The sequence below is a fragment of the Aulostomus chinensis genome, chromosome 23 (assembly GCF_037954235.1).
Source record: "Aulostomus chinensis isolate RoL2024-O1b breed Wild chromosome 23, RoL_Achi_v1.0, whole genome shotgun sequence".
Lineage (NCBI taxonomy): Eukaryota > Metazoa > Chordata > Actinopteri > Syngnathiformes > Aulostomidae > Aulostomus > Aulostomus chinensis.
Window position 1 is genome coordinate 3,738,816 of NC_141342.1, and position 18,662 is coordinate 3,757,477.

At 44.2% G+C, this 18,662-nt stretch overlaps 3 protein-coding genes across 4 annotated transcripts in view; all 3 read left to right on the forward strand.

Annotated features, from left to right (window-relative positions):
* The first annotated feature begins 992 nt into the window (after positions 1-992).
* Positions 993-3,333, forward strand: LOC147239173 (pepsin A-like). Its single transcript, XM_086194473.1, has 9 exons — positions 993-1,048; positions 1,437-1,587; positions 1,663-1,780; positions 2,046-2,164; positions 2,269-2,465; positions 2,582-2,698; positions 2,795-2,936; positions 3,017-3,115; positions 3,196-3,333. Exons 1-9 carry the CDS (start codon positions 993-995, stop codon positions 3,331-3,333), a joined length of 1,137 nt encoding a protein of 378 aa, XP_086050599.1.
* An 851-nt stretch (positions 3,334-4,184) lies between these two features.
* Positions 4,185-6,361, forward strand: LOC147239174 (PI-PLC X domain-containing protein 1-like). Its single transcript, XM_086196334.1, has 6 exons — positions 4,185-4,384; positions 4,544-4,668; positions 4,815-4,946; positions 5,347-5,502; positions 5,588-5,728; positions 6,302-6,361. Exons 1-6 carry the CDS (start codon positions 4,285-4,287, stop codon positions 6,359-6,361), a joined length of 714 nt encoding a protein of 237 aa, XP_086052460.1. The 5' UTR covers positions 4,185-4,284.
* Positions 6,329-18,662, forward strand: part of spata20 (spermatogenesis associated 20) — a 45,741-nt gene continuing 33,407 nt past the window's right edge. The window contains exons 1-9 of one of the 2 annotated variants that reach the window (XM_086195678.1): positions 6,329-6,584; positions 7,429-7,557; positions 7,632-7,696; positions 7,913-8,067; positions 8,156-8,299; positions 9,834-10,035; positions 10,123-10,253; positions 12,174-12,278; positions 12,918-12,992. In XM_086195678.1, coding sequence (XP_086051804.1) covers positions 6,397-6,584; positions 7,429-7,557; positions 7,632-7,696; positions 7,913-8,067; positions 8,156-8,299; positions 9,834-10,035; positions 10,123-10,253; positions 12,174-12,278; positions 12,918-12,992 — 1,194 coding nt within the window. In that variant the 5' untranslated portion in view covers positions 6,329-6,396. Of the gene's footprint in view, positions 6,585-7,428; positions 7,558-7,621; positions 7,697-7,912; positions 8,068-8,155; positions 8,300-9,833; positions 10,036-10,122; positions 10,254-12,173; positions 12,279-12,917; positions 12,993-18,662 lie in introns of both variants that reach the window. The other variant, XM_086195679.1, reaches the window with a different exon arrangement.

The window sequence follows — 18,662 nt, forward strand, 5'->3', positions numbered from 1 at the left end:
GTGCACTATAATATGCCCACACATCTCAGTCATGCGTGGTTTAGTTGCAATATGACAGATCAAAAAACACTTATTTACATGAAGAATACTCGCAAAATAAAAAGTGTGCATAATAAATTCGGAAAAACAAAAAAAAAATGGATGAGCCAATAGTCAGCTACGTATGAAAGTAGAAATTTGATGTAGTAAGACAAGAGTGAAGTACAAAAAGGATGAAGTAAAGTGAAATGTTAAGCACGATTTAAATTCTCAAGAAAGAAAAAACAAATTTGTCCTTCAGTATTTGCCGGTGCATCAATTTTTGACTTTTGTAATAAGAGCCTTTGCTTTCACCTGTTATCTTTACAAAAATTGACCTTGCTGTAGAAATTAAAGCTTCCAAAACTTTTATCATTTTATCAGGTAACTGACATTGTTTTGAGGTCAGTGATTACTTATCTTACCTTATTATTTGCAGGGTTATCTGGATGTGTGCGTTACTTCATGGTGAAATGTTCGTCCAGCTGTATAAAAGAGGATGTGTACATCAGTGGGCACTTGTGTTTTGGAGTCTTCAGGTGAGTCCACTTGAGTTCTCCTGCTTTGTAAATGGGTGAGGGCGGCGCAGTGGTGCAGTGGTCAGCACTGTTGCCTCACGGCACGAAGGTTCCGGGTTCAACCCCGTGCTCGAGCTCTGACTCTCTGGCTGGGAGAGCCAATGGTTGTCTGTCTCTATGTGTTGGCCCTGCCATGGACTGGTGACCTGTGCAGGGTGAACCTTGCCTTTTGCCCGAAAACTGCTGGGATAGGATCTACCCCCCCTGCGACCCTTAACAGCCTAAGGGGGAGAAAATGGATGGATGGAGGGATGTAAATGGGTGACATGTCACCTTTACTGGAACTGAATATTTGTGCTCTGCCTGTATTAATGCCAGTATCTCCATTTGCATGGTTAAGTTTTATGCTCATGAATGTGAATTGTTCCTCATATTTTCTTCCACAGAGCTGAAACAATGAAGTGGGCCTTTGTTGTATGTGCCATGGTGGCGCTGTCTGAGTGCCTGATCCAGTAAGTTAGCCTCCAACGCACTCCTGTACTTGTCCTTGCTCCGATTATTCCTTCAACCTAAACTTTATTAGCTCCTCCAAAACCACTGCATAGTAAATATGTGATGTTTCTGGAGGAAGGGCATGTAAAACCACTAAATGTGCCCATTACATGTTGCTGAAACAATGTGATTTCTGCTAGCAGGAACATATTTTGAAACTTCTACATTGGGACAATAATTGTTTAATTTCCCCACAAACCCACCTGCACAGTATGAGCTGATGATACCATAGGAATTTTATCATCTCACCTTTCAACACCACAGAAAGGGCTTCAGCAGATGAGGAATATATACATATCAAAAATAAGAAAAAAAAAATATTGAGCTGCTCCCTTTGGTGACTCCTAGGCTCCCCCTGCAGAAAGGCAAGACTGCCAGGGAGCTCCTGGAGGAGCAGGGTCTGTGGGAGACGTACAGGCTCAAGTACCCGTACAACCCCATGGTCAAGTTTGGTGGGCGCTTTGCTGTGGCTGGAGAGCAAATGACCAACGATGCTGATGTGAGTAAGAGAGCCTCAAGCTGAAAAAGTTAAATAAACGAGCATGAATATGAATATTCTGTGCTTCATCTGCAGCTGTCTTACTATGGAATCATCTCCATCGGAACTCCTCCTCAGTCTTTCAAAGTCGTCTTTGACAGTGGCTCATCTAACCTCTGGGTCCCCTCCGTCTACTGCAGTAGCCCAGCCTGCAGTATGTCAACCACAACACATTAACCAGAAAGATGATATGAACGATGAAAATATAACGTCATTGATAATCATCACATTTGCCTTTGCCAAAGTCAGTACCATCAAGACTTTAATTTGTCATGCATTGGAAAGAATTCCTGTCCGCAGAGGTGTCTTTGTTAATATCTTTTTTGTAAATACTTGGTCATTGTGGTCTGAAAAGTGCTTTTCATGGGAATGGAATCATCAACATTTCTCATCCCTTTGTGGCATCTCTACCCTCCCAGACAACCATAATAGGTTCAACCCCAGGCTCAGCAGCACCTTCAAAGAAAATGGAAGCCCTCTCAGAATCCAGTATGGCACTGGCAGCATGACTGGCGTTCTTGGATACGACACTGTGACTGTGAGAAAGTTAATCAGTGCCCCTACCTTTATGTTGCATCGAAGTCATCAACTAAATATCGACATCAAATGAGTTTTGGACCCCGGTTCTGTCTTGACTGTCAGGTGGGTGGGCTTGCAGTGACGAACCAGATCTTTGGCTTGAGTCAGTCTGAGGCTACCTTCATGCAATACATGGTGGCCGATGGTATCCTGGGCCTGGCCTACCCAAACCTCGCTGCCTCTGGTGCTACACCTGTCTTTGACAACATGATGTCAGAGGGTCTGGTCAGCCAGGACCTGTTCTCCGTGTACCTGAGCTCGTAAGCACAGCCGAAGCATTTCAGCGTCTCTTCTAAAGAATGGAATAGATTAGTGTGGCATTTCTCGTATTATTGTCTTTCAGGCTTTTTCAGTAACTTCTACCACTCCTTTGTAGTGACTCTCAGCAAGGCAGTGTGGTGACCTTTGGTGGTATCAACCCCAACCACTACACTGGCCCCATCACCTGGATCCCCCTCTCTAATGACATGTACTGGCAGATCACAGTGGACAGGTAACACAGCTTCACAGGGCCACCGAAATCTAGACCAAAGGGGATTGTGAGACCCAAGGGTTTGACGTCTGTCTGGTGTCTGTATGTCTCCTCTAGTGTGACTGTCAATGGCCAGGTTGTGGCTTGTAACGGTGGTTGTCAGGCTATTGTGGACACTGGCACTTCCCTGGTTGTTGGACCTCAGAGCAGCATCAGCGTCATCAACAGCTGGGTTGGCGCTAGTAGCCAGAACGGAGACGTAAGTGCCGCAAGCGGGGTGAATGAGAAAGCTGGACGGTAAAGAAAAAAGTTGAATCTTTTTCCTCCCTTTGCTTCCAGTATGTAGTCAACTGTAACACCGTTGGCCAAATGCCTGATGTGACCTTCCACATCAATGGACAGCAATTCCCCCTCCCAGCCTCTGCCTATGTTAGCCAGGTAAGAGTTTTTCCCCTTCTGAGAATTTTTGCCCTCACCTCACTGTATTCTCACTTCTTCTGCGAAATCCCCCTCTGCAGTCTCCATACTCTGGCTGCCGCACTGGATTTGGCAATGGTGGTCAAAGCTTGTGGATCCTGGGAGACGTCTTCATCAGGGAGTACTTCTCCATCTTCAACAGAGGCCAGAATATGGTTGGCCTGGCCAAGGCCAGATAAACTACCAGTGCCGATCACACGCATCTTCAACAACTCTCCGATCACTTCATTGACCTCTGAATAATCACATCTCCTCAATCAAAATAAAGAATTAAATCAATCCAACTGCAGTTTTGTTTCTTTGGTTTCCAAACAACCTGCTCCTTCCTCAAGGAAGTGCCATGCCAGGGTCCAAGGGGCCAGGGGTCAGAGGGTCAGGGGATCCTGAGTTTGAGATGACAGACTTGAGATGAAAGGGAATATTCTGATGTTCCTGAGATCAAAGGCAAAGATCAAGGTCATGGATTGTCAGGGAGGATTTGTGAGCGCTCATAAGCCATGGCCTGGCCCCTCAAACTATAGACAAAGAGGCAATGTAGCAATGTTTTTATTAAGTTATACGTTCAAATCAGAAATTAAAGTAAGAACCCCTAAGATCAAAGTGAACTATATGACACGGTCACAGATTTGTCAGGGAGATTTTGTGATGTCACACAACCCATCGCCCCTCAACAACAGGCACTGCATGAGTTATAGGAATATAGTAAGCATTTGATGTGCATGTGAAGCAGTAAGCTGCTTTGAGTTGAGTCCCTCTGTATACTAACTTGTTTTATGTCTGTGTTTTTTTTTTGGCCTGAAACCCCAAGAGACTTCTGGATGAATACATTTCAGAGGTTCCCTCTCGAGGTGGCTAATTTCTGTGGTTTTGACAGTTGCTGGTGGTATGAGGAAGTTTAACTACAGTTATCTTTGATAAACATTCCTGCAAGATGAACCAATGCCCTTAGTCGCTCCTGTAGTGGTGGTCTACCTTTCAAGCAGATTCCTTGTTCAGCTCTTTCCTGTCGAATCTGAGACACACAGAACCCAGAGAGGAACTCCGTGGGCAGGCTGAGTGGTATTTCTCTCACCTTTACTTGAAACTCGTTTTTAAATTGCAAGTTTATAACTGTTTATGTTGAATTTGAGATGTTCCCTGGAAAAGAAGAATTCAAAAGTGAGAGTGAGTGGATGTCAGAGCTTCCCCCCGCTCTCCACAACAATCCTCTGTGGAGCATCGCCATACCAGGTAAGACGCTGCAGCGGTCGCCCTGCTGGGGGAAGCTGGGGAGTTTTTGTAAATTATAAATCGATACATAGAGTCCTCCTTCTGTGTACAGGTTTATATGGTGATATGAGATTGTTCAAGGCATTTCTATGACTCTCGTGTGTGTTTTGTTGTTCCTAGGCAGCCATGACTCAATGAGTTATGACTTGGATATCAATTCCTCAATAGTAGAACCTGATCAGCTGAAAGGATTCAGCAAGATTTGTTGTGTGCGTAAAATAGTGCGTAAATGGGCTGTTACTCAGGTTAGTGGAGACTATGAAGTACTTGCAATAAAAGAAACAGAGAAATGTGTGTGTGACCGTGTGTGCGTGTGTGTGCGTGTGTATGTGTGTATGTGTGTGTGTGTGTGTGTGCGTGTGTGCATGCGCATGTGCGGCTCGTGACGCAGGAGGAGAACATCATAAGTCAGCTGAATGCTGGTGTTCGGTACTTTGACCTGAGGATCGCTCTCAAGCCGGATGACACCGGCTCTGCGAGACTTTACTTTTATCATGGGCTGTTCACACTGACTGATGTGGAGGTAAAACAGGAAGTGTTGAAAACCAGGAGCACTTTTTCAAGCGACACACTTATATTTTCACCCCCCCCCCCCCCCCATGTCCCAATCCAGCTCCTGGTTTCTGAGGTTTTAGACACAAAAAACGAGTTGTGATTGTGTTGAGGTTCCTGCGAAACGAGGAACACATAAGGGAAGTTTTTTTTTTCTGAAAATGTTGAATTCTTTTGATTCATATCAAACTTGGAGTTGTTGTTTTTTTTGTTTTGTTTTTTTACATTTGATTTGCTGGGGAGATCGTTTATAAGTTTAAATATTACACTACATTTTGGTCCACTAAAGTGAACATTGCAAAAAAATTTGTGTATTTGACTGAAGAAGAAGAATAAAGCATTGAAAATGTTTGTTCTGCCATTGTGACCAGACTATTCTGGGGAAGATTAATGACTGGGCCCTGGAACACCACAAAGAAATCCTCATCCTGGCTCTCTCACACTTTAAAGGGTGCGACGAAGCGGCCCACAATCACCTCATCCAACTGATCAAAACCTTGTTTGGATCCAAGCTCTTTCTCAGACAGGTACCCGATTTATTTTTTTTTCTTTAGAAATCACAAAGTTAAACGTATGAAAGTGAAGTTAAATTAACTTTTCTTTTACCAACAGGATACTCCTACCCTGAATCGCTGCTGGGAACAGAGAAGGAACGTCATAGTCTCGTATGATTACCCACCCACCAGCACTCAGCACCCTGAGCTCTGGGGTAAAATAGCCTACTGCTATGGCAACACTATGGACCCTGCAATGGTTGAGTCAAAACTCCGCCAGGTTTTGGAGCAGGAGCGGCCTTCAAAATGTATGTTTTTTTTTTTCCTATTAAAACCTTCTTGTCCATCTCCATTACAGTCGCACACAGATGATATTCAAACAACACGCTGTCCGATGGAGTGACTACTGACTTGTCCCACGTATCTTGTAGGTTTCTTTGCATGCGGCTTAAACCTGACACTGCCAGGTGACCCTACGGCACTTAGGTACGTCCTCTGGCCATGTGACACGCTTGCGTCTGTCATAAGGAAAAGTCTCCCAGAGCTGGTGAGCTGGGTGGGACAGCAGGGAAGACAAACACCCATGAACATTGTTGCCTCGGACTTAGTGACTTGTGATGATTTTGTGTCAACAGTCATCAAACTCAATTATTCCCAGTAGATATAGAAAAAAAATGGACGCAGTCTAATTTCCATACTGCCTACAAATAATATTTTCCCCTCATATTACTCATATTCACTGATTTTCCATGACATAATGAGTGTAACAATCATGATTAAACACTGTTTACGTTTCTGTCCTTGTGGTGCGCCATCTTGTGTCCATTTATAGTATCTCAATAAAATGTTCACCTCATACCTGGAAGTTTTGACTGGTCAGCTGAGCCGCTAGCTTGCAGCAGCGGGGAACGCACTTTGTGGATTAGGATGTTAAGACTGGCATGGCGTCGGTCGGCGTCCAGAAATAGCTGTGTGGATCCTGCGCACCTTTTAACTGCCACTGTTTTGGGAGCCTACAGTCCACAGGAGAACTCGGGGAGAATTTTCAGACAATTTCGCCTCCCATCAAGCGTCAGCTCACCGGTTACCCATCTCCAGCGTGCCCTGTACCACAGGTAAAGGAACCACGGCTAATAGTAGCTAACGCTAGCTCTACTGCTCTATGAGTGACTTGTTGTTGACAGTCTACAAAGCAGAGCAACTACTCTTGCATCAGCTTTTATTAATGTATTGCTGGTCGCATGACTTGGTGTACATTTTATTTTATTTATTTTATAGTGCTGCTTTTGGACCAAAAAAAAAAGGTTTCGCGACACTTCCATACAAAATCATAGAAGTATGAATTCCTCTAACGGTATTTTCGTGCTTATAGACATTTCTTAGTATATTAAAAATACTGCTAATATCTTAACACATCGTTCTTTAATTCGGCATAGCTAAACACACCAAGACGTGTATTTATTTCCACTGTTTTCTTTTCAAGCTTACTGCTAATGTTAAACTCTAGCCAAGTGCTCGTGGATATAAACAAACAGGTAAGGACATTGTGTGCCAGTGTAAGAGTATGACGCGGGCCCGATTTTAATAGAAAGTGTGTCCTTTTGGATTCTCTATTTAGTTATGCTTGATGTGGTACGCATTTGATTGTGGAATGTACGAGTGTAGTGCATCAGGTCTGCCCCCTGACAGCTGTAGCGTTCGTTAGCCTACGGTATCTATGTAGCTAGCTCGAAGCGTGGTTAGCCTCTTAGACAACACACCAGAGGTTGTGCAACATTGCAAATGTGTGTGTGTGATAACACTGCTGCATCATCATGACTGTAGCAGTCTTTTTCCTTTTCTAAATTTATGTGCAATATCTATTGGAAACATCAAAAGGACCACAAAGTAAATGTCTTTTAATGTGTCTTGACTGCACCAACAAATGGTAACAAAGCTGTTCCATGTCAATGTGTTTAGATCAGCTGTCCTCATGAGCATGTCGTCAGGAGATGAAGGGCCCTCATCCAGCCCTCCCAGAAACACCAACAGATTAGCCAAGGAGAGGTCGCCCTACCTGCTGCAACATGCTCACAACCCTGTTGACTGGTGAGGGCTTCTACATTAAACACAGCCACACATTATAAGCAGATATTATTAACCTAATGTCAAGTTTTCTACAGGTATCCATGGGGACAGGAGGCTTTTGACAAAGCTAAGGAAGAAGACAAACCCATCTTTTTATCTGGTGAGAAATCCTGTTCATACCTGGAATTGGCGCACAATCCATTTTGGGGCCCAATGTCTTGATGGTTTTGTGTAAGGAAACAGATGTTATTCCAGTGATATATTTTGCTTGGATGCCAGGTGGAAAGGAAGAACACTTGTTTTCTTTCTTGATATCATACTGTGGTTGCAGTGGACATCTGTCAGCTGTTAACCTCGATCTCTTCCTGACCATCAGTGGGCTACTCAACATGTCACTGGTGCCATGTTATGGAGCGGGAATCTTTCGAGGATGAGGAGATTGGCAGAATCCTCAGTGATAACTTTGTTTGCATCAAAGTAGACCGAGAAGAAAGACCTGATGTGGACAAGGTGTACATGACCTTTGTACAGGTGGGTGTCATGCCTGCAGATTCAGGTCACAGGCGTTCTACAGGGTAATTTTCTCTGCCTAATAATCTGTCGTGATTCGGGCTTCTAGGCGACAAGTGGAGGTGGAGGATGGCCCATGAGTGTGTGGTTGACGCCTGACCTTCGACCTTTCATCGGAGGCACCTATTTTCCCCCCAGGGACCATGGAAGAAGACCTGGGCTCAAGACAGTTCTCACCCGAATCATTGACCAGGTAGTAGGCTTCGCTTAGGCGCGTGCTGCCTTTTCTAATGAATAGCACTGGCTTGGAGGTCGGCATCATAGGGACCATCGGTAGGTTTATTGTTTGATTGATCATTTCATTTGCTAATTGATTGGTCTGTTGAATGCATGAATGTGTGAGAAGCCATGCGTCTAAAGACTGCCTGTTGCTTCACGCTGTGCTTTCAGATGCTCCTCCTGCAATATTAAAATAAGACGGAGGTTTTCAAACTTTCTGATATATTGATTTATCTGTGGTGACCTGGCCTCACACAGTATAAACAATGAGCAGAGTATCTTGACTGCCTATTTTGATTATTGTCATTATTAGTGTTCGTATTGTTCTTGATTTATATTTTCTATTTTTCTCATTTATTAAAATGTGTGAAATGTTATTTCTTTTTAGCGCTGTCCCAGTGTCCCTGTGGACATTTGTGCCAATTTTGATCCACGTCCACTCAGAGATTCTTGAGATTCTGTGTTACTGATAACAGGCCAGATTTTGCGCATGTGGGACCTTTGACCACCAGCAACTTTTCAGTTCATCGAGTGGACGTTTGTGCCAAATTTGAAGAAATTCTCTCAGGTGCTCTGGAGATATCTTGGTAAAGAGAATGAGATGGGTAGACAACCTGAAAACAACCCCGTATTTCCGCCAGGCACAGCTGCATTGCCTTAAAGCCTCAACACTGATCAGCCGCATTGCAATTTGCCTGCCCGGGTTTGTTAACATGCTCGGTTTCTCCCTTGTTTTCATGTTTCTATCACATGTCCGTAGATAATGTGTTTCTATTGTGTCCTTTTCTGTTTTTTGCGATCAGGAGTCTGCACATGATGATTAATTTTAAAATTGACTGATTCATTGCCCTCTGTCAAAAGTAGACTGGTATTCCTCGTGAGGTAGCACACAGAACTGCCTCTGGGATGCGCCACAGCACTTCTGGTGGCAACCTAAACATTGTCTAGAATGGCTGTGACTGCCGTGGCACTGCAGCAGCACAGCTGGAACACAACGCAGGCATGTCTGGTGGAAAGTAGGTGTCATACCTCCAGCCCATAGCTGTCGCTAGCATGGGGGCAATCGAAGGCTAACGTGACAGCACTGTACGTCTGTGTTAAGTACGAGTACGGTTACCGGGGTTTTAGCTTTGCTTTCACAATCACAAGTGGCTTATAAGCCACCAACCTAATAGCAGCTTACACGAGCACTGCCATGTTGGTACTTTGGGCACTTTCCTAATTGATATTAGTTGCATCAACATCTTTGGTTCACTCTTGTATGTCTTGTGTTACTTGTACAAGGCTCATTTATTATCATTGTCCTTTCCAAGGTAATTGCCTTTGCTCAGTATTTGGGAACTCTCTCACTTGGCTCCAAGGGTTAACACCAATATACCCTGACACCTGTAATTTCAGGTTGACTTGTGTGATTTTGAAGCTTCTCAGATGTGCAGATTTAGTCTTTGGCCTCGTAATTGCCTCACTGAGTGTTTTGTATGACTGAAAATGTGATTTATGTTCCACAGTGGCAGCGTAATCGTCCTGATTTGGAGTCCAGTGGGGAGAGGATCATTGAAGCTTTGAAGAAAGGCACAGCTGTTGCTGCAAACCCGGGAGAGAGTCCTCCTTTGGCCCCTGACGTTGCATATCGCTGCTTCCAACAGTTGGCTCATTCTTATGAAGAGGAGTACGGCGGCTTCAGAGATGCCCCCAAGTTCCCCACGCCAGGTAGACGCAGCTGGAGCAACACTGGTCTTCTGTCTGATTTAATCTGTTCTTAACCGATCGCTTCTCTCCGTCCCCCATCCTCCATAGTGAATCTGATGTTCCTCATGTCTTACTGGTCTGTGAATCGATCCACCTCAGAGGGGGTGGAGGCTCTCCAAATGGCTTTGCATACACTCCGCATGATGGCGCTGGGAGGCATCCACGACCACGTTGCACAGGTTTGCACTTTCCAAATACATGAACACTCAGTGTTGAATTTGATGATGCTATAAATGGAAAGACACATCCCCTCTTCCCTTCCTTACAGGCCAGTTAAGTTTTAAATGATAATCTCGAAGATTTTAGTTACATGGAGTTTGGCTCCGCCTGACTTTGGCGACTTTGTATTTGCCGACAAGAATTTGGACGGCATTTCCGAGAGCTGAGAGTTTTGAAATCAAACAGCGTCAACAGCGCTGTCGTCGTTCTGCACACTCCAGTGTGTGTGCACCAGAGCCGACGTGATCTAAGCTAGCCCTAGATTTTGTGAGATGTGGTTACAAGCTCGGCAGCTCTGCCTGGCACTGTTGTTGATGGGGATAGTGAGCAATAACTGTCCAGTCATCAGAGGCTGGGACTGGCTTCAGCGCGGTGGTCATCTCTGCTAGCTACGAGAGTTTGCACAGTTGCAAACAGACGGTCAACTAAACACCTATGTTGCGCCACAGTGGAATAGGCTTTTTACCTGTCTTTACACGGGCAAGTCAATGTGAGGTCTGCCTCAAATGTCTCTGTCGTGGTCAGAGATGTGAGCTTCTCCAAGCAGGGACAGCTGAGCTAACGAACAAGCATTAGAACTCGCCAGCAGTTGTGACTGTTTAGAGTGCATTGTTCACAGCCAACCATGTGATGACCTCAGAGGAAAGGTCTAAACACCTACATTATTGCCTAAATGATACTTGAAATGTACACAAACAGTAGTAGTAGTAGTATAACAACAGCAGCAGTATTGCCCTCCTCCTTCTGGAAGACAATACTACAGAGTTCTCTTTATGACAGGCCAAAATAATACGATTGATCGAGCGTCCAAACTTGCAAAAATAGAATGAAATGATGTCGTGACCACACAACTTTTAAAAGGGGCAAAAATTCCCCATGTACCTTGTGAGCTAGAGTCAGACCAACCCTCCTGAAGGCGTCACTGAGTGCACCACTAATGTTCAGTTCATAGTACTTGGCAGTACAGCAAACACACCCCAAAGATCACCCCAAAGATCCCACCCCTCACAGCCAGAAAAGCAATCTGGTACACGCTGTCAGATGCAGTGAGGCCTGCACGGATCTCTACATAGGGGAAACCAAACAGCCCCTCAACAAGCGCATGGCCCAACATAGAAGAGCCAACTCTGGAGGACAGGACTCAGCGGTTTTCCTCCACCTCAAGGAGGAAAGCCACTCCTTCCAGGACGACCATGTCCAAATCCTCGACAGAGAGGACAGATGGTTTGAAAGAGGAGTTAAAGAAGCCATCCACGTCAGGATAGAGAAACCATCTTTGAACAGAGGAGGTGGACTGCGACATTTCCTTTCACCTATTTACAACCAAGTCCTTTCAAAGCTTCCCCAAAGAGCTCAGCTGAAAGACCCATGTGGAACGGCTGATGCCAGCACAGCCCATTAGCATCTGAGTGGTCGGTGAAACCCCCCAACGACCACCCCTGAAACTCCCTGACACCGCACAACGACTGTCGTTTGGTGAGGCCAGGTGAGTCTCGGGAGGGTCGTTTCCACCACAATAGCACTGACCACTCCCACATAGGTTTATAAGCTGGAGTTTCCACACTCTTCACTAGAACTGAAGAAGCCTCTCGGATGAGAGGTGAAACGTCTTCAAGATAAACTTACGTCCAGTTGACCAGATTTTACTTCACTTCGATCAACAGCAAACACAAGGGCTTTCATCTGTGGGCTGTAGGCTCAGTCAGCATTATTTTGCCTACTTTTGTGATCGCGATTTTGCAGTTATTTATTTAAATGAATATCTTCAAGATTATTTAAGTTGCATGACATGAGCGGATAATGATGGCTGTGAGGGTATAGACACAGTATCGATGAAGAGTATGTTGTTGTCATCGCTCTCTTCATGTGTCTCTTCTCAGGGGTTCCATCGTTACTCTACTGATTCCTCCTGGCATGTCCCCCACTTTGAAAAGATGCTGTATGACCAGGCTCAGTTGGCTGTAGCCTACATAACGGCCTCCCAGGTGTGTCTTTGTGTGTGTGTGTGTGTGTGTGTGTGTGTGTGTGTGTGTGTGTGTGTGTGTGTGTGTGTGCGTGCGTGCACGGGCGCTTGTGCTTCTGACAGGGAAATGGTCCCTCCATCATTCTGTCTCCTTCTCTTATACGAGTAACATATTGCTATATTACCCTGTCAGCTAAAATCATTGGTGTGAAAAATGGCGGGCATTTGTTTTCTTTTAGAGTAAATACAAGCTGTCAAAATGACAGTGACACACAAATCAGTTTCTCATGTTCACACAGTACACTTCAAAAACACACACTTTTGTAAAGAATAGATTGATTGAAACACTGCAAAAAAAAAGGATGTTGAATTGAATTGAAGAGCGCTGAGCGATGACGATAGCTGCAGTAGCTCGTAGTTTCATCAAAGGTACGAGTAGGCAGACATTAAAAGCAAAAAGTTAATTAGGACACAAGCAGATAGGCAAAGTCGACTATGAACCGATAGGCTTGTATTTAATGAGGGTGTATAGAGACTACAGCAGCATTTGTATCAGGTGCTGCACTGAACATTCTGCATATAAATCACATGCACCTTTAAGGTTATGTTAAGGTTGAATCATAACTCGAAGGAGGCGTGTGGGTTTTTTCTTTTCTTCCAGGTATCAGGTGAGCAGTTCTTTGCAGACGTGGCTAAGGACATTCTGCTTTATGTCTCCAGAGACCTGAGTGACAAGGTGAATCATGAACAGCCTCCTTTTTTACTTGTTTGTACATATATGTGTTTGCACTGGTCTTATGGGGACCAATACAAACAAAATTTCACCCACAAAGTGTATTTTGCATTTCAGTTACTCACAAATGGGTGTCTTAAGCTCACAAAGATGTTTTTTTCCTTAAGATTGCAGGAAAAGCCTGGCATGTATATTTAGCTCGAAGCTAACACCATGGACGCAAACAGCAAACGTCTGTTTACGAACTCTAAAGTGCATCCTCCAGTATAAACCTCATCCTCTTTATCAAGTTCTATGCCCAGTAATCCACTAACACATTAATTTAAAATAAACGAAGTCGAACCCTCCTAGCTTGGTACATAAAAATTGATTCATACGAATGTGCCAGCTGGTGGTATTCACTCCTGATAGTATTACAGGTTTCAGCTTAAATCAACAGGTTTTTGTACACTTGAGACATTACAACAAACATATTTGGTCTGTTTTGCTGTTGTTAGCTCAAAGTCAGCTTTAGCTTCATGCTAAATAAATGTGACCGGCTCTCTCTACATTTTAGAATGACAAAGAAGTGATACAGAAAGGAAATGAACATCCCTGTGAGCTCAGAACGCCTATTTGTGTGTATTTGAACAGGAAAACCACTTGAGGTGAAGTGTCACTTTAAATCTGACCTGAATTAGCAAGGACCCTTATGCTTCCAGACTACTTGGGTTCCAGCTATACCTCAGGTAGAGCTCAGTCTTAAGCACTGCTACAATTGAATGCCACCTTCAGCAGAAAGTCTGCCAGAGCGCAATTAAAATGACTCCACCATTACACCACTTTCCTTGTATACACAGAACCAAAGAACTCTTGCGTAATGTGAATTTAGCCTCTGAGTGATGCGCTACAGACGAGTAAACCCCTGTTCCGCTGTTGTTTTATCCACAGCTCTTTTTACATCCTCAGTCAGTTCAGAGGCACAACAGTCTGTTCCCCCGTTCCGTGTCCGTCTACTTTCATACAGACAGCGAGGCGTAACAGCTGCGTAACATTCCTGTCTCGACAGCTCTTTGTAAAAAGGGCCACAGTGTTTTCTCCAAGGTTCCTCTTTACTCCTGAGTGTATGAGTCACATTTTGACATGACCTGAACTCAGTGTTTTAAAAAATCTAAACTCTTTCAGTCTAAAGTATCGCAAAGTTGTTGCAGTCTTTCTTTTTTTTTTTTTGCCCCACTTGAGCAGAGCAGAAATGAACCGTGTATACAACACAAACATATCCTCAACCTTTAAGTTGATGTGGTGGGTCTCAACAGCTTCTGTTTTTACACTGCCAGCAGTGGCCATCTGGAGTCATCCTTCCCTCCCTCCATGCTTCTCTAGCTCAGTCTTCTGTCAATACCCGAGGGAGTATCAGGCTCTTTAGCTGCTAAATGGTCCAGTCCCTTCACCAGCTAGTCCACTGCTCTGTCTGTTTGTTGTTTGGTGTACAGTGAGTTGTCTCTGGAGAAATCTACCTACTGCCGCAAAAAAGGAAACCACAAATCCGAGCTGAAACAGTGAAGATGCAGCCTGCTAAAACATGATGTGAAACTTGTCTAAAGGCCAGTTTACACCAGAGACTCGATGAAAGCAACAGTTTCAGGGAGAGTTGCAGCGATGTAACTCGGCTCCAATCAAACCACCTGCTTCTCGTGGTAAGACGAGCAGGCGATGAGGTTGATAAATGCTTGATAAATGATGCACTGCTATCATGCTGCAGGCGTGTTTACAGGCAGGTTTCAGAATGTTGCAGCCCAACACATGGCAAGCAGTTGCAAGTTTCACCTGATTTTGTTGTGAATCTTTGCTCTATAATAACCTTGGACTCTTGACTGGAGGGTGAGAAGGGTACCACTGCTACAACGACCAGCCCAGCTTCTCGTCATATTGGGCAAACTATCATGGTGCCCCTTCAAAACAAAGCTGTTTTAAGCTGCTCAAGAAGTAGTTGCCACACACAGACACACACACACACACACACACACACAGACACACACACGTTACCTACAGTACCGTCATTCTGTGTCAGGCTCTGGGCACTTCCAAAAAGTCCTTCTGTATTGTCTCACGTCTCCTCCTTAATGCGACCAACTCAATCACTGGAGCAAAATCACAAAGCTGGAGAGAGTACGTGTCAAGCCTTACAAGGGATGCATCCTCAACAAAGGTCTGGAGTTTCATTAGAAAGATGAAAACTAAAGGAGGAACTTTAAGAGTTCAACATCTAAAATGTCACGAAGGTCTTTTGACATCTAAGCAAGACATAGCTCACAAACTTGCAGAGACATTTGAAAAGAATTCCTCTGTGGAAAACTGTCAACTTGAATTACAAGCCGTGCACAGAAAGGAGGAGGCGAAAACCCTGAATTTCTCATCAGATAACATGGAACCATACAACCAGCCTTTGTCAATGGACGAACTTCTATGTGCTATAAGGAACTGTCATGATACTGCAGTGGGCCCTGGTATGATTCATTACCAATTTTTAAAACACCTGCCACCCAGTGTGCTATCTCATCTCCTGGCAATATTTAATGTGATTTGGGAATCAGGAAAAGTGCCCAAGTCCTGGAAGAAAGCGTTTATCATTCCCATTCCAAAACCTGGCAAAGATCATACTGATCCCACCAACTATCGCCCTATAGCGTTAACCAGTTGCCTGTGCAAACCTATGGAAAGAATGGTGAATAAAAGACTTGTGTGAAAGCTTGAATCAGAACGGCATTTGAGTGCATTTCAATGTGGCTTCAGGCAAGGAAAGACCACAATGGACCACCTTATTAGAATGGAGGCCTACGTACAGGATGGATTTATCAGGAAAGAACATGTAATAGCAGTATTTTTTGACCCTGAAAAGGCGTATGATACCACTTGGAAATATGGTATTTTAAAGGACTTGTACTACATGGGGTTCATAGGTCGTCCGCCCATTTTTATCTCCAATTTTCTGTCGAATAGACTTTTTCAAGTTCAGTTAGGTACAACTTTTTCAACACCTCATTTGCAAGAACAAGGAGTTCCTCAGGGAAGCATCCTCTCTGTCACCCTATTCAGTATTAAAATCAATAGCGTTGCAAAAGAAATCAATCCAAATCTTTTCTGCAGCCTGTATGTTGATGACCTCTGTATTTGTAATCGAGGGAAATATGAGTACAATTGAAAGACAACTCCAGCTGTGCATTAATAAGATCAGCACTTGGTCCATTGAAAATGGCTTCAAGTTTTCTAAATCCAAAACTGTTTGCACTCATTTTTGCCAACTGCGAACTTTACATCATGAGCCACTGCTGTATATGGATGGTGCCGCAATCCAAGTTGTGAAAGAGGTTAAATTCCTTGGTCTCATACTTGACAATAAATGATCTTTTATTCCACACACGAAGACTCTTAAAAAGAGATGTTTTAAGACTTTGGACATTTTAAAAGTACTGGCAAAGACCAAGTGGGGGGCAGAGTGGACTGTACTGCTACGCCTGTATAGAGCACTTGTGAGATCCCGTTTGGACTATGGGAGTATTGTTTATGGATCAGCTAGAAAATCCTACATTATGATTCTGGATACTGTTCATCATCAAGGTTTGAGACTGGTCCTTTGGGGCCTTTAGAACCTCACCAGTGCAGAGTCTTTATGTGGAAGCAAGAGAACCATCCCTTCAATTGCGACGCTTGAAACTTGCTTTACAATATGCAGTCAAAATCAAAGGGAATAGAGAGAACCCTGCATACTCCGCTGTCTTTCAACCACAGTATTTGGACTTTTATGAGACTAGACCAAGGTCTATCAGACCTTTTGGATTAAGAATTAAACCTTTCCTTGAGGATTTGAATGTTGATCTAGATGGACTAACATCTTCTCACCTTTGTTCCATTCCCCCTTGGACCTTGAGACAACCTGTAATTGTGCAGGACTTGAGTCACAGAAAGGAATCTAGCACACACCCAAACGAGTACCAGAGTTGCTTCCTTGATGGAAGACAGCGCTTCCCTTTGCACACTCCAATCTATACTGATGGCTCAAAAACGGGTACCTGTGTGTCCTCAGCGATGGTAGTCGCTTCTAATCAGTGTGGAATACGCTTCCCAAGTCTGTGCTCTATTTTTACAGCCGAAGCCCAGGCCTTGCTCTTAAGTCTTGAATTCATTGAAGAGTCCAATCTACAAAAATCCTTGATTTGCACAGACTCCAGATCATGCCTTCAGGTATTGGAGTTTTTAAAGACTGACCACTCCCAAATTACCAAAATACTTGAAAAAGTGGATCACCTAACTGAACTCAACCTGGACATTATTTTTTGCTGGGTCCCTGGCCACGTGGGCTTGCGTGGTAATGAAAAGGCAGATAGTGCTTCTAAAGGAGCCCTGAATGAAGAGGTTTCTGAGGGCCAAATCCCTGTCTCTGATCTTAAACCTGTTCTTTGGTCCTACATAAGTGACAAATGGCAAGCCGAATGGAATAACTGTGTTGGAAAGAAGCTGCAAGAAAAATGTACTATTGTTGGCGCGAGAACATCCAGACAGGGCGGAGGACAAAGGGTTCTATGCTGTTGAAATGCACATTAACTTAAAAAATCAATTATCACACAAATATCTTCTTTGATTTTACTTTTAAAATGAAAACCAATGGCGTGCAGTTCGGTTATAGCCATGATGAAGAGATGAACACTTCACCAGTCCCAAATGACAATGCTTGGAATGTGTTCTTCCCTGTGTAGGACAATTCAAAGAGGTTGTGCTTTTAATAAGAAAGTGTGTAGTTTCACCCCACGTTTGCGTAGGAATATTATTCATCATAGAGCCATACAGCGTCCTGTTGTTCTTGTTGCTGCTGACAAAGCACCAACATTAACTATGAATTGCACACGGGGATGGAAAGTGTGTTTCCTGTCATGCGTGTGCATGTGTGGATGCCTGTGTGTTGGCAGCAAAGGGGTGGGGCTTGATAAATGTCCCCTTAAACCTTTTCTCTCCTCCAAGGGTCAACCTTTTTTCCCCTTGATTAATGAGTAGACAGCAGCCAACAGCACACAATTAACACCACGCTCACTGTAATCATAATCTTCAAGATTTATTATGTCATTACACACCAATGAATTAATGCCAGAAATGTTATTTATTGTGAATATATATTTAATTTTTTTCATAATAGCTGGGACTCCGGCAGCACGGTGGTGCAGTGGTCAGCACTGTCACCTCCCAGCAAGCAGGTTCCGGGTTTGAGCCCCGGCTGCAGCACAGGATCTTTCTGTGTGAGTCTCCATGTTCTCCCTGTTCCTGCGTGGGTTCTCGCCGGTAGTCCGGCTTCCTCCCACAGTCCAAAGACATCAAGAGGGACCAGGTTAATCCAGACTCTAGATTGACCGTAGGCGTGGCTGGGAGAGCCAATGGTTGTCTGCCTATATTTGATGGCCCTGCCATGGACTGGTGACCCGTCCAGGGTAAACCCCGCCTCTCGCCTTAAGGCTGCTGGGATAGGCTCCACCCCCTGTGACCCGTAACGGTATAAGAGGTAGAAAATGGATGGATGGATGGCTGGGACTCCGCTCCTCTGGGATTCTGGTGGCACAAAAAGACGTCCGTCTTATCTTTCATTCTTAAGTTTCAACCTCATTTTGTGGGTTATAGCAAATGGAGAGAGTTGTAAGTGCTTCTCCA